A 15,889-nucleotide genomic window follows, 5' to 3' on the forward strand; every position below is an offset into this window, starting at 1 on the left:
CCTAAACAATTTAAATTGAGTTTCATGGTAGCAAGTATCAAAAGAACAAGCCGAAACCTACAAACTATAAATTTCCTTTGCGGAATCGTAGATCTATACAATTTTACAGACCACCTCCTATTCTTTTAGGTTACTTACCAAATAAAAAGAAGTTTGATTAACCTCATTCTTTATTCCTAACTAAACAAGAGAAAGGACTATTTTACTTATTCATTTTTTCCTTCTTTCCCGTTTCAAATTCTTCACTGTCCAAAAAGGACCAGAAAACACAACACCGAACAATATTGTCTCCACCACAAATTATTGGATCATCCAAACAAATAGACCAGTAAAACAAGAAGTCGTAGAGATTTCTATAATTATCAAAAATTGAGACATGATCATCAGAAGAGTCATTCAACAGAGATACAAGAAAGGTTGATAAAACTCACGGCAGTAAAGTGAAGTAATTCTTCTTAGTGAAGAAAAACTAGGGTTCACAGCATCAAGATGTGAAACTAGGGTTCACGGTGAAAGAAAAAGCTTGCTATGCAGTGAAGAAATAAATTTTTAGGGTTCATGTATGCTCCGGAAGCAAGGTGAAAAACTAAAGAAATTCGGAGCTATCCTACTGCAGGTGAGTAGTAACTTACAGCGTGTTCTTGGATTCAAACCGAGAAGGAAGGGGATTCTAGGGTTTCGGGTGAAGCTTGACGATCTCGGCGGCTCCTTTGAGTTCCCGAGCTCCCTTCGTCGAGATGACCCCGTACGGGTGAGGACCGGCCGGAAAATGCCCTCGCCGGCCGCCAGAGGGAGAGAACCCTAGCTTCGTCACTTCTTCGCCCAAGAACAGAACCTGCCGCGCCGCGCGTGCGTGCGAGGAGAAGGGAGTTTTGGCTCGGGAAGAAAATTTAGGTCTTTTTAAAACTAGGGTTTTCCATTATAACTATACTTTATATATATCTCGCTTCATACTTTTTAACAAACCACGCGTAGCCCAGTTGGTTGGGCTGTGTCCGGTTGGGTCAGTCCGACCCGAGGTCGTGGATTCGAGTCTCACCTTCAACGATTTTTTTGTCAAAACTTCTTTCTTTTTGTAAACATACTAAACGACCTCCAAAAATTACGTAAAAATACTCTAAAAATTCCTAAAAATCTCTAGAATATTTTAAAAGTATTTCCAAATATTTTTATGGACTTTTAGAACTTGAAATAGGGAAAATTGGGTCGTTACAATCCCCCATACCTTATAAAAAGTTCGTCCTCGAATTTAGAATAGTTCTGGATACTTCTGTCTTATACTGTCCTCCCGCTCCCAAGTGACTTTCTCGTGCTTCTGGTTCTGCCAGATGACCTTCACTAGTGGTAGTTCTTTATTTCTTAGTCTCTTAATTGCTCTGTCCACTATCTGTGTAGGTCTACTCTCATAACTAAGATCCTCTTGAATCTGCACTTACTGAGGATGAATCACTTGGCTTGGGTCGTGGAGACACTTCTTTAGCATAGAGACATGAAATACATTATGTATTGCTGACATGTCTTGTGGTAAGTCCAACTTGTAAGTTACTTTCCCAATCCTTTCTATGATTAGGTAAGGTCCTACGTAGCGGGGACTTAATTCGCCTTTCTTGCCAAATCTCATCACTCCCTTCATAGGAGCAACCTTGAGGAAAACTGAATCTCCTACTTGGAATTCTAGTGACCTACGACGTGTGTCAGCATAACTCTTCTGTCTGCTCTGGGCAGTCTCAATTCTCTGTCTGATTTTCTGGATTGCCTGAGTAGTCTCATCTATCAGCTCTGTCTGAATGCCCAGCTTTACTTCCATTTCTTTTCTCTCACCTGCTTCTTGCCAGCAAAGGGGTGATCTACACTTCCTGTCATACAGTGCCTCATAAGGTGCCATCTTGATGGTCGCCTGATAACTATTGTTGTAGGCAAACTCAGCTAAGCATAGATACTTGCACCAACTTCCCTTGAAATCCAGTGCACAAGCTCTGAGCATATCTTCTAAAATCTGATTTACTCGCTCTGTCTGTCCATCAGTCTGAGTATGGAAAGCTGTGCTGAACTTGAGTTTGGTGCCTAGTGCAGTCTGAACACACTCCCAAAAGTGTGAGGTGAAGCGCCCATCTCTATCAGAAACGATAGATTTAGGAACTCCATGAAGTCTGATCACCTCCTTAACGTATAGTTGTGCCAACTGCTCTATGGAGTGGGACACCTTGATGGCTAGGAAATGAGCAGACTTAGTCAATCTGTCCACTACTACCCATATTGCGTCATATCCATTTGTAGTTCTTGGAAGACCTGTTATGAAGTCCATGGATATGTCTTCCCACTTCCACTCTGGTATTGGGAGAGGCTGAAGAACTCCTCATGGTCTCTGGTGTTCTGTTTTGACTCTCTGGCATGTCAGGCAGGTACTGACATATTTAGCAACATCTCTTTTGAGTCCGGACCACCAGAACCTTTGTTTCACGTCTTGGTACATCTTGGTAGAACCAGGATGCATGGAGTATAGTGTGCTATGAGCTTCTTCTAAAATCTTCTTTCTCAGTTCTTCATCATTGGGCACACAAATGTGACTTCCCTGATAAGGAATCCCGCTATCTGTTACTCGAAACTCTGATTTGTCTTCTTTCTGTATCCCTTGCTTGATCTTCTGAATGTCTGGATCTTCACTTTGCTTTCTCTGTATGTCCTCAAGCAAGGTAGACTCTAAGGTCAATGCGGAGAGCTGTCCATAAACAATTTCAAGTCCAAAATCTGACAACTCCTTCTGCAGTGGCAGAGCTAATGACAGAGACATCAGAGATGCACTGGATTTTCTGCTGAGTGCATCTGCCACTTTGTTAGCTTTACCTGGGTGGTAGAGGATTTCACAGTCATAATCTTTGACCAACTCCAGCTACCTGTGCTGTCTCATGTTTAAGTCCTTCTGAGTGAAGAAGTACTTAAGACTCTGATGATCTGTGAAGATTCTACACTGAACTCCATATAAATAATGTCGCCAGAGTTTCAGTACAAAAACCACAACTGTCAGCTCAAGATCGTGAGTGGGATAGTTCTTCTCGTAGTCTTTGAGTTGTCTGGAAGCATAGGCTATGACTTTTCCTTCTTGCATGAGTACAGCTCCTAAGCCCATCTTGGAAGCATCGCTGTAGATGCCAAAACTCTTGTCGCTCTATGGAACAGTCAGAATAGGAGCACTGATCAATCTCTTTTTCAACTCTTGGAAACTCCGCTCACATTTATCTGACCATTCAAACTTCTTATTTTTCCTAATGAGGGCTGTTAGTGGAGAGGCTATCCTGGAAAAGTCCTCCACGAATTTCCTGTAATACCCAGCTAAACCAAGGAAGCTTCTGATCTCCCTGGCGTTCTTGGGTCTACTCCAGTTGTTGACCGCTTCTATTTTGGCTGGATCCACCTGAATGCCTTCTTTAGAAATGATGTGACCTAGAAACGCCACCTGCTTTAACCAGAACTCACACTTTGAGAATTCAGCATACAGCTGCTTCTGCTATAGAGTCTGCAATACTATCCTCAAGTGCGTGTCATGCTCCTCTGGAGTCCTTGAATAGACTAGAATGTCGTCAATGAATACGATGACAAATTTGTCAAGGTATTCTCTGAACACTCTGTTCATTAAGTCCATGAAGACTACAGGCGCATTAGTCACACCAAAAGGCATGATTATGAACTCGTGGTGTCCATATCTGGTCCTGAAAGCTGTTCTGGGTACATCACTTTCCTTCACTTTTAACTGATGGTACCCAAAGCGCAGGTCTATCTTCGAGAATACTGTTGCCACTCTCAATTGATCAAATAAGTCGTCGATCCTGGGAAGGGGGTACTTGTTCTTGATCGTCACTTGATTCAGAGCTCTGTAATCTATGCACATCCGCATAGATCCGTCCTTCTTCTTGACAAGCAACACAGGAGCTCCCCAAGGTGAGTGACTAGGGCGGATGAAGCCTTTGTCAAGTAGCTCTTGGAGTTGTTCTTGTAACTCTTTTAGCTCTGCTAGAGAAATTTGGTACAGAGCTTTTGAAATTGGGCTAGCGTCAGGAACCAATTCAATTTCAAACTCTGCTTCTTTGTTGGGAGGTAGTCCGGGTAGCTCTTCTAAAAATACCTCTGGATATTCACAGACTACCCGAATGTCTTCCTGCTTGGGTCTTTCTTGTTCTTTCTTTTGTTCTGCTTACTTGCCTGGGATTTCTGACTTCCTGCTGACTCGTCCTCTATCTTCACTGGCTTGTGCTGCGCTCGTTGTGCTTTGATGTTGTTCAGATAGTGCTCACTAATACCCTGCTGACCAGCTCTTCACCAATCTGTGGTCGGTGAGTTTCATTACTCACATTAAGTGTTATTTCTGGTCTCAGCCTTCGGAGCATCAGTCTGACTCATTCTTTCTCTGTACTTACTAACTCTAGGCAAAGACAAGCTAGCCTGTTGAATCTTTTGATTGTCTCTTCTACCGGTAGGTCACCTGGTCTAAATTCTATAAACTCCTCATAATGTTTATTGGTGATCCGTTGACGGAAGAATTCTTCGTAAAACTCTATCTCGAAGTCAACCCAGCTCATCTGGTTAACTGCTCTCTTACTCTTAACTCGCTTCCACTACATACGAGCATCTCCAGATAGGCAGAAAGAGGCACACTTACCTTTCTTGACTTCTGGTCAGTCAAGAAGCTCCATTGTGCTCTCAAGTGTCTTGAACCAAGCCTGGGCATCCCAGGGCTCAGTCGTGCCTGAGAAGCTTTCTGGTTTCAGCTTCAGCCACTGGATGAGGTATGCTTCTTGTCTTCTAGGTATTGTGGCGACTTCCAGGGCAACTGATGGGACTTCAGTCACCACTGGGGTCTCCACATTAATGGTTGGGGAAGTGAGAGGAGCTAGCTTCTGATTGGTCATTAGATTGACAATCACTTGCTGCTGCTCGCTACTTGTCTCTGAAGTTGAGTAACATCTTCAGAGAGAATAGGCCCAGGGGGTTCTGGGCTCTTCGTTCTCCTGATCTTGGTTCTCAGTACGAACAGTACGGGGATGTTCTCTTCTTGCCATCTAATTATGCAAAGAAAGAGACTTGCTATCTTCTCTATCCTTCCTAAACATACATATATATGGATCAAGAAAGGAGAAACAATAACTTCTATCTTACTTAAGTACTCATAAACAATTACTCTGTACTGCAGTTAATAATAAGGAAAGTAGAATAAAGAAAGAATTTAAATACTTTCTTACTTGGAGACGGCAAGGATGATACTGATGTGTGTGTGTGATGCTGGAGAATGGAACACTGCTCTGATACCAACTGTAACAACTCACCCTTCTTACTACTACTCTCTAAGGGCGGTTGTTACCTATCTATCACTCTACTTACTAGTGTCACTGATGCTGTTATGAGCATTAGTTAGATTTATCACGGCCCAGAGGATTTCCTACCGAAAAATTTAGGCAGAGTCTCCCCTGTACCGGTGACCAAATTCATTATACAAACAATATATACGCAGCCACAGGCGGCTGAAACACATTTTTCACAACCACGCAGTAACAAAATCACACTATAACCAAAGCAACTACTCTAGCAAAAGCAACCAACTACATCACTCCACAAATAATAAAAGTGAACTAATTACAAGTGCGAAATAAACTTAAATACAGTCTCAACTCATAATAACACTTAAGGAAACTAAAAGAATTAAACAGAAAGTCTTGACAATTTTGTCAGTAAATTCAGGATCTCTCCACAGTCCAGTCATCACACACCTTCATCACCACCACCACCCTGTCGCCTCCCTTTCATATCTTAGCTTTTCCTTTATCTGCAGTAGGAGCAAAGAAAATAAAACTATAAGTGAAACTCTTAGTAAGTACTAATCTATCTAACAAAAACTCGAAGTGCATAAAAGTAATGCAACAATACTAAATCTGAAATGCTAAAAGGAAAGCTGCATGTACACATGGTATACAGAAATAAAGCTGAATACTAAACATGCTCAAACAAGGAAAGCTGCATGTACTCATGGTATACAGAAATAAAGCTGAATACTAAACATGCTCACTAACTGACAGGAAAATAATGAAACTACTGTTGTAGGCTTAGAATTAAAGAACTAAACTTCTATTGATTCTAAGTATAATACTCGTTTCATTTTCTTGCATCTTTATACTAGAAATTAATCTTTTTCTCTTTCACTTTCTTCTTCTTTTTTTCCTTTCTTTTCTTCTTTTTTGGGCCCAAGCTTAGTACCATCTTTGTTTTGTGCGCTCTCTAATAGTGACTGAGGTAGCGAGCCTCTAGTCATATGAGGTAAAGACCTTGGTCTTACCAGGGCCAAGACCTTGGAATTAGTCACCTGTATTTATTTAACGACAATCTTGGAAGTCAGGTACTAGCCTCTTACTTTAAATTACTTGTTATCTTTTTATTTTATTTTATTTAGACCTTGGTCTTTTCTCTACTCATACTTCTCATAATCCATCATCAGGGCTTATAGAACCCTATAGGTATATCTAACAAGTAGAGAATTGCAACTAAATAAGCATGCTATAAAAATAAAGAAAAGCCAATCAAACTACAAGATAAGCTTAATAGCTGTTCATGTTCAAGAAAACCAATAAACTAACACTACATGCTTTAAATGAAGGTTGTTCTTGCCTTTCTAAGTAGCAAGGAAAATGTTAAACTCATTCTAACTAAATAATGGACTGTTCTTACTATTCAAATACTGAAATTTAGGATCCTATCTTGACCTTGGACCTGTTTTGCTTAGAACTCCTCATAAACCCCTAAACAGATTAAATGGAGCATTTTACCATCCTTTCTACCTACAAATTCTAAGGTTTCCTAGCACAACCATGCTCCTTAGGCTATGCTGCAAAGGATAAAAACAACTTAAATATGTTGTGAAAGCAAAACTAAGCATGCTGTGGAGTTCAAGCTGTGAAAGTAAACCAAATACAACTACTAGGCATGCAGTGGAAATCAAGCTAAGCATACTGGGAAAATCAAAGATTAAAATACTAAACTTAAAGCTAATCATATTCATGGAATTAGCAAATAAAAACTAAGCTACAAGATACACTATGTATAGTTGTTCGTGCCTAGTAGTGGCAAGGAAAACTAAGCTACAAATAGGCAATTCAATCCTAAACAATTTAAATTGAGTTTCATGGTAGCAAGTATCAAAAGAACAAGCCGAAACCTACAAACTATAAATTTCCTTTGCGGAATCGTAGATCTATACAATTTTACAGACCACCTCCTATTCTTTTAGGTTACTTACCAAATAAAAAGAAGTTTGATTAACCTTATTCTTTATTCCTAACCAAACAAGAGAAAGGACTATTTTACTTATTCATTTTTTTCCTTCTTTCCCGTTTCAACTTCTTCACTGTCCAAAAAGGACCAGAAAACACAACACCGAACAATATTGTCTCCAACACAAATTATTGGATCGTCCAAACAAATAGACCAGTAAAACAAGAAGTTGTAGAGATTTCTATAATTATCAAAAATTGAGACATGATCATCAAAAGAGTCATTCAACAGAGATACAAGAAAGGTTGATAAAACTCACGGCAGTAAAGTGAAGTAATTCTGCTTAGTGAAGAAAAACTAGGGTTCACAGCATCAAGATGTGAAACTAGGGTTCACGGTGAAAGAAAAAGCTTGCTATGCAGTGAAGAAATAAATTTTTAGGGTTCATGTGTGCTCCGGAAGCAAGGTGAAAAACTAAAGAAATTCGGAGCTATCCTACTGCAGGTGAGTAGTAACTTACAGCGTGTTCTTGGATTCAAACCGAGAAGGAAGGGGATTCTAGGGTTTCGGGTGAAGCTTGACGATCTCGGTGGCTCCTTTGAGTTCCCGAGCTCCCTTCGTTGAGATGACCCCGTACGGGTGAGGACCGGCCGGAAAAAGCCCTCGTCGGCCGCCGGAGGGAGAGAACCCTAGCTTCGTCGCTTCTTCACCCGAGAACAGAACTCGCCGCGCCGCGCGTGCGTGTGAGGAGAAGGGAGTTTCGGCTCGGGAAGAAAATTTAGGTCTTTTTAAAACTAGGGTTTTCCATTATAACTATACTTTATATATATCTCGCTTCATACTTATTAACATACCACGCATAGCCCAGTTTGTTGGGCTGTGTCCGGTTGGGTCAGTCTGACCCGAGGTCGTGGGTTCGAGTTTCACCTTCAACGATTTTTTTGTCAAAACTTCTTTTTTTTTGTAAGCATACTAAACGACCTCCAAAAATTACATAAAAATACTCTAAAAATTCCTAAAAATCTCTAGAATATTTTAAAAGTATTTCCAAATATTTTTATGGACTTTTAGAACTTGAAATAGGGAAAATTAGGTCGTTACATATATAATCCTTGATTATTAAATAATATTTCTTTTTTCGAAAAGATTTGAAAGATAATGATGATCTCTTTTTACTTTCTCTTCAATCCTCCTTTTGTCAGCCCACAGGATAATCACTATCTTAGTATCGTGGTGTTAGCCATAAGCATGACCATACCTAGAATGAGATAGGAATTGTCCCAAGGCACATGCATACTATGCTAATTGTAACTTCTTGAGGCACCATATTGGTAGATGCTAGATAAGACGTGCTCAATATTATTTTGGTCTATGAAGTCAAGAGTGCTTTCTGATAGAGTTCTTTTGATAATGAGAAATTCCAAGCTCTATGGAGGCGCCTCGGACACTGTTCATCCGAAGTTAACTTGTGCTCCTTTGGTCCTGTAAATGTGTTAGTCCAAAACACTTACCCTATAAAACACAGTTAGCACAAAACAACAGTAAATATGATAACAGAATATAATGACAGTCTCCAGACTGTCCGGGTCTAACTTCGGATTCCCAACCGGAAACCCTATGTCGACCCGACGCCTACTGTTCCCTCCACGGGGAACGCGTCCTCACCTACTCCACTCAGGAGATTTACCTGATGCCAGTGTGATCCTCCAGATCGACTAGACTTTTGCTCGGTGCTCGATGCTTTCGGACTTTCTACTGGACTTCCACTTCCCGGCTAGTCCAGTCTTTCACCGGGTTCGCGACACCAAGACTTTCCACCTAGGGTTACCCCCCCCCCCCTCTTAGGACTTTTGCCTGAAGCACTCAACCCACCAAGACTTTATGCATAGGGTTACCACCCCCTATGATCCAGGATTACCACCCCCTAGGGTTTTCACCTGCCAAACCACAGTTAGGACTTTCCTGAAACACTTAGTCAAGCACGTTAGATCACAACACACCTTAACTTTGAATCCTTTGCCATTATCAAAACTCAGGTTCGATCGTCGGATGCATCCCGCACCAACATGTTTAGTTGTTTAAGGGATATATAATCCTTGATTATTAAATAATATTTCTTTTTTCGAAAAGATTTGAAAGATAATGATTATCTCTTTTTACTTCTCTTCAATCCTCCTCTTGTCAGCCCACAGGATAATCACTATCTTAGTATCGTGGTGTTTGCCATAAGCATGACCATACCTAGAATGAGATAGGAATTGTCCCAAGGAACATGCATGCTATGCTGATTGTAACTTCTTGAGGCACCATATTGGTAGATGCTAGATAAGACGTGCTCAATATTATTTTGGTCTATGAAGTCAAGAGTGCTTTCTGATAGAGTTCTTTTGATAATGAGAAATTCCAGATGCAATGTGAAATTTCTCCTTGAGAAAGAAGGCTAGTTCCTACCTATATGAATCAAGTAACATATGTATTTATATTTATTTCTACTAAATATAATCTGTGCATACATGTTTTACCTAATTGGTTTTTAGTTCTTTCCATACCACATTCCTTGGAGCCACCACAAGCTGATTCCACTGTGAAAAGAAATACAAATAATACTCACCTCAACCATGAACCTTAAACTATGAGACAAACTTAGCAATCACATCAAAAAACAAACCAGACATATAATCTATTGGACAATCATGTAGTCGGAGATAGAGAAAAAAGATCTGAATTTCTAAAAATTAAATTCAAATTTATCTGTTGAATTGTAACATACATTAATCTAAGGCAAGTAAGAAGCTATCATATGCGACAAGAGTTGAATTGATCAGATCGATACTACAAGGGGCTTAATGTTATGATTATCCATTTTTCCTATACCAATCATAGTTGTAGATAAGATAATCGAATAATGCATACAACTCTAAGAATTTGTCAATGGCATAGAGAGACCAATGTTATCTTAAAGACGAGGAGAAAATAAAATATGAAATAGAGTACGTGTCTTTATGATGAAAGTATTATGAACATTCACACAAAGAAAGACTGCTTATAGAACCAACGGGTCTGTGATTTTTATCTTAAGTCACAACCTAAGAAAGGAGATTAATCGGCCTACTATTGGAGCGAGAAGGGAATAAAGATGTTGCAATAAGAATGTTGGAAAGCTAGACTTAGGATATAGTTTTGGACACATCAAATTAAAAGCACACAATTCCTTGAGGTCGAAGAAACAAATGCAACATGACTCTGTATGAAGTTGATTTGAAGTCTCTGTATATCATAGAAATATTCTTTCACAAAGTAGTTAGGAATGAAAGAAAGATTGACAACTAAAGGTAGAATCAATCTCAATAGATAAACCTAAAATTAAAAATTAAAGTTAAAATTTAAAATTTAAAATTAAAATTAAACTTAAAACATAATTTAAAAATTAAACTTAAACCTAAAATCAAATGAATTTATTTAAATAATTTTTCTTTCTTTTAGATTTTTCCCCCTTTTTTACAGGAAAGGAATTGGAGTCTATATATTATGATTTCTTTCCTTTATTTAGGTTAGATTATATAGTTTATATAAATATATGTTTAGTTGTTAAGGGATATATAATCCTTGATTATTAAATAATATTTCTTTTTTCGAAAAGATTTGAAAGATAATGATTATCTCTTTTTACTTTCTCTTCAATCCTCCTCTTGTCAGCCCACAGGATAATCACTATCTTAGTATCGTGGTGTTAGCCATAAGCATGACCATACCTAGAATGAGATAGGAATTGTCCCAAGGCACATGCATGCTATGCTGATTGTAACTTCTTGAGGCACCATATTGGTAGATGCTAGATAAGACGTGCTCAATATTATTTTGGTGTATGAAGTCAAGAGTGCTTTCTCATAGAGTTCTTTTGATAATGAGAAATTCCAGATGCAATGTGAAATTTCTCCTTGAGAAAGAAGGCTAGTTCCTACCTATATGAATCAAGTAACATATGTATTTATATTTATTTCTACTAAATATAATCAGTGCATACATGTTTTACCTAATTGGTTTTTAGTTCTTTGCATACCACATTCCTTGGAGCCACCACAAGCTAATTCCACTGTGAAAAGAAATACAAATAATACTCACCTCAGCCATGAACCTTCAACTATGAGACAAACTTAGCAATCACATCAAAAAACAAACCAGACATATAATCTATTGGACAATCATGTAGCCGGAGATAAAGAAAAAAGATCTGAATTTCTAAAAATTAAATTCAAATTTATCTGTTGAATTGTAACATACATTAATCTAAGGCAAGTAAGAAGCTATCATATGCGACAAGAGTTGAATTGATCAGATCGATACTACAAAGGGCTTAATGTTATGATTATCCATTTTTCCTATACCAATCATAGTTGTAGATAAGATAATCGAATAATGCATACAACTCTAAGAATTTGTCAATGGCATGGAGAGACCAATGTTATCTTAAAGACGAGGAGAAATTAAAATATGAAATAGAGTACGTGTCTTTATGATGAAAGTATTATGAACATTCACACAACACTACAAGAAAAAAGGTCTATAATGACACACATAAATGTCCTTATAGTATATTTTTGGTGACACTTAAGTTTTAGTGACATCACCAAAAAACGTCCTATAAAGTGATGTCGTCTTATACCTCCTCGCATTCCTGACATTTTATGATGTCTTTATACAATATCAATGTTAACTTTAAAAGTGTCACAATATAGGGATATACTGACAATCAAAAATGTCAGGAAAAATCATATTTTAAGGATATTTATAAATGTCACCTAAACTAATTTATAATGTATAATAAATATCATTATAATAATTTATAAATACATTAAAAATTATCATTAATTTTTATTTAGAATAAATAACTTGAATTCAATATTTACATATCATCACAATTCATTGACCATTTAGAATAGAAAAAATTACAAAACAAAATTTAAAAGGCTCATAGATATTTTTATACATCCAATACTCATTTGAGTCAAATTTACAAATACAATACTAATGATAAATCTTTTACATTCAAAACAACCTACAAATACACTCAAAATATTAAATTGTAAATACTAACAAAGTCTTGTAAAATAAAAACTCGATTAGATGGATCATCTTCAACCATTATATTGATTCATAAAAATCCAAGTACCTGTCACCTGCAAATACAATGTATATATTTGTATAAATGAAATAAAACAATGAAGATACAAAATTAATAAAAATAGTTCAAAATATTATATATCATACCAAACGAGAAAAATGCAAAGTATCATTCCATATGCACCTAATAATAGTCTTCGCTTACTGTTAATTACAAACACCAAAGAAAACAATGAAAAGTTTTTATTTCCATAACAGTATATGTGCCCCAACAAAGCAAACATCATTAGTAACAAAATAAATCAACAAACTTTACTTATCAATCAACATCGGTAATCAGTCCTCTCATTATCACTTAAACCAACTAGGGAAAATGCATACTACACAAACTTAATAGAGCTGAGTTTATTCACACCAACCTTAACTCCAATTCTACTTGAAATTTAATGGATGGGCACATATATAAAGAAATTGGTAAAGCTTTGAACGAGATATATAGACTACTTTAACAAACATAAAAGAGCATGAAAGATTGATACATGTATTTATGAACTCTACCAAAATAATAAATAAATAAAAAGAAAAGTAACAAAAATAGTGCTCGTGCTTTAAAAACCCTTTGCAGCATATATATGTTCCTTGATGCTCAAAGTTGTGGCGGGTAAAGCAAATTCTAGCTGAATTCAAACCCTTTGCAGCATATATGTCCCAATAAAGTGGTGCCTAAAATTTTTAAAAAAAAATCTGATTACGTTAATAAACCATAGATCTATAAAGCTAAGGTTCATTGAATTTCACTAGAAATCAATGACCATCAGACAACACGATTTAAGAAGATAGGATTTGGTCCATACAACAAAGGTTGTCTGCCAATCATGACAATGGATTATGTCAGGCCTTTTCCCAGCTTCATAGAGCAACTCAAGTGCAGCACGACTGAAAAATGAAAACCGTTTGAAGTCGTCATGCTCTCCATAATATGTTCCTCTCCAGAAGAACTTGGCTGGATGGTGAGGCTCAATTAAATAAACAGGCAGACCTGAAAACTAACTTTCTGTCAAGCTCAATTTGTATATCTAATACAAGTTAAAAAACCAGAATAAACTTAGTTTTACACCTTCAATAGTCCCAACCCAAATTTTGTTCCTGAATAGTTGTCCATCAAAATAAGACTCTATCACAACATCCAGTGCCTGCAACATCAACTATACTGAGAACCTACACTAACACCATATCATCCCAAAAGTAGGAACTGGTACAAACAACAATGTAATATACCTTCAGATCGGCAATAAGATCATACTGTATATAATCATATTTTGGAAGGACAATTTCCACTAGGTGTCCCTTCCTCTGCAATGCTTTACCAAGACCAGTGATAACATCCCCTAAACCACCAACCTAAAAATAAATATAGATCACAAAAAAATTAAAAGTAATAGAAAGAAACATTGAAGTTCATAAGGGTAATTTTCAGGTAGAACATATGCATGTACACAGGCAAACACTTAAAATATAAACTTTCAGCTGGATTCTCGAGTTTAGACTTCACAATGTTATTTCATCCTTAATTGCCTTTGATTCATAGCACCTGACAATATTATTCCATCCCTATTCCATCCACATAAATTTCATAATTTACATAGAAAAGATTTGTATGTAGGAATAGAAAGTTAAGAGGTCCAAGAGTTAGTGGAAGTGTGCAACAAAAACATAAAAACAAACAGATATTGTGATATGCACAAGTATTTTAACAGAAATATCTGTTTAGTATTACTCAAGAGGCTAAGCAGACATTAAATGTTGAATGCTCACTTGCAACAATACTTAGAAGGCACTTCAAAAAAAAAAACAAAAGAAGGAATCTAAAAATATCCTAAAACCACTTCAACATGTCTGAGTAGTGCAGTGAATAATAACTCCTCTGATTAAAATTTTTAATGTAAGATCGCAAAGTTCTGATACAAGAAACAAAGAGTTCACATTATGTAAGATGCAAGTTTGGCTCACCTTTGCAACTGGTGCCATTTCTGCAGCAATAAGGATAATGTGTAATCCTGTCCTGCATAAGAGAAATAGAAAAATAAAGAGTAACCGTATGAACTTTCATAACTGAATGTTGTACAAAAACATCTGAATAGCAATAAGAAACTAAACCTTGTACTGGTGTACGTCAACTTCAGGAAGGTAGTCAACCTTTCATGCTCACCCTTACTCTCACAAGCCAAATACGCATCACGAATTCGAGAATCTTTCTTCCATGCCATATCTCGCAATGACTTGGCATCATTGGTTGATATCTTCCTTGGATGTGGGGAGGGAGCCAGAAGAGGAAGACAGGCTGATCTCTTCCTCTGACACCATCTCCTCCTTCTCGTCGTCAGAATGTGGCAACGCGAACCAGACCCTCGTCGCCTGACGAGCCGACCCTCGTCGCCTGGCGAGCCGACCCTCGTCGACTGGCGAGCCGACCCTCATCGCCTGGCTAGGCGACCCTCGTCGCCTGGCGAGTCTACCCGTGGTGCTGCGGTGAGGGAAGAAATAATAAATAGGTTACCTTTGAGCTTCTCCTTACTTGTTGTAGAGAGGGAAGAACCTGGTTACATTGCAAAGAGAAGAAGAGGTGGGAGACGAAGGAAACCTAATGGCGATCGGCGATCGGCGATCGGCGATAGAGGAAAGGAAACCTAGGCGATAGAGAAAAGAAAAGGAAAGACGAAGAGGTGGGAGATAAAGGAAATGATCGTGTGGGAAGAGAATTAATAGGGTTTCCAATATAATGACACATATAAAATATGTCACTATAAGTGGTCTAATATGATTATTTTTATAAAAAATAAATCAATGGTAAAAAATGTCATTAAAAATATTTTATAATGACATTTTTTTATAAGTGTCATTAAGAAAATGTCATAGTAGACCTTTTTTCTTGTAGTGCAAAGAAAGACTGCTTATAGATCCAACGGGTCTGTGATTTTTATCTTAAGTCACAACCTAAGAAAGGAGATTTATCGACGTACTATTGGAGCGAGAAGGGAATAAAGATGTTGCAATAAGAATGTTGGAAAGCTAGACTTAGGATATAGTTTTGGACACATCAAATTAAAAGCACACAATTCCTTGAGGTTGAAGAAACAAATGCAACATAACCCTGTATGAAGTTGATTTGAAGTCTCTGTATATCATTGAAATATTCTTTTACAAAGTAGTTAGGAATGAAAGAAAGATTGACAACTAAAGATAGAATCAATCTCAATAGATCCTGCAACCATGTTGATCCATAAAATCCAAATGCATGTATATAAAATAATGTTTGTAATTTATCCATAAATTCAACTCTTGCAAAAAAAATTGATAATCAATAGTTGTTGTAGAAAAAAATGAGAAGGATGTATTCATGTATATATTTTTATTTTAATAATTTATATTTATATTTTATATAAAAAATAAATTATTTCCTAATACATGAATAGCATATAGAATTAATAGTGTTGCTCAATGGGAAGAAACTTTT

General features: G+C 37.2%; 1 protein-coding gene across 9 annotated transcripts; it reads right to left on the reverse strand.

The window, feature by feature from the left end:
• Positions 1-12,213: 12,213 nt before the first annotated feature.
• On the reverse strand, positions 12,214-15,117 carry LOC122040986 (probable starch synthase 4, chloroplastic/amyloplastic). 9 transcript variants are annotated; one of them, XR_006128759.1, is made up of 7 exons: positions 14,533-15,117; positions 14,386-14,437; positions 13,654-13,776; positions 13,493-13,568; positions 13,230-13,414; positions 12,523-13,098; positions 12,214-12,431 (listed from the first exon to the last, which is right to left on the reverse strand). XR_006128759.1 is itself a non-coding variant. In XM_042600502.1 (7 exons), exons 2-7 carry the CDS (start codon positions 14,640-14,642, stop codon positions 12,808-12,810), a joined length of 837 nt encoding a protein of 278 aa, XP_042456436.1. In that variant the 5' UTR covers positions 14,643-14,899; positions 15,017-15,117; the 3' UTR covers positions 12,214-12,807. The 9 variants fall into 9 exon arrangements, 7 of the variants coding, with proteins under 7 accessions (XP_042456436.1, XP_042456434.1, XP_042456435.1 ...); XR_006128760.1 differs by having other exon boundaries at positions 12,523-12,579; positions 14,533-15,116; XM_042600502.1 differs by having other exon boundaries at positions 12,214-13,098; positions 14,533-14,899; positions 15,017-15,117.
• Positions 15,118-15,889: the final 772 nt, after the last annotated feature.

Source organism: Zingiber officinale, chromosome 2A (assembly GCF_018446385.1).
Source record: "Zingiber officinale cultivar Zhangliang chromosome 2A, Zo_v1.1, whole genome shotgun sequence".
NCBI classification, from domain to species: domain Eukaryota; kingdom Viridiplantae; phylum Streptophyta; class Magnoliopsida; order Zingiberales; family Zingiberaceae; genus Zingiber; species Zingiber officinale.

Coding starts and splice junctions, on each gene's coding strand:
- LOC122040986 (XM_042600502.1), bottom strand. CDS start 14,642: ATGGCATGGAAGAAAGATTCTCGAATTCGTGATGCGTATTTGGCTTGT. Junction 14,438..14,532: donor TTGACGTACACCAGTACAAG/GTTTAGTTTCTT, acceptor TCTCTTATGCAG/GACAGGATTACACATTATCC. Junction 13,415..13,492: donor TTGGGTTGGGACTATTGAAG/GTGTAAAACTAA, acceptor GTTAGTTTTCAG/GTCTGCCTGTTTATTTAATT.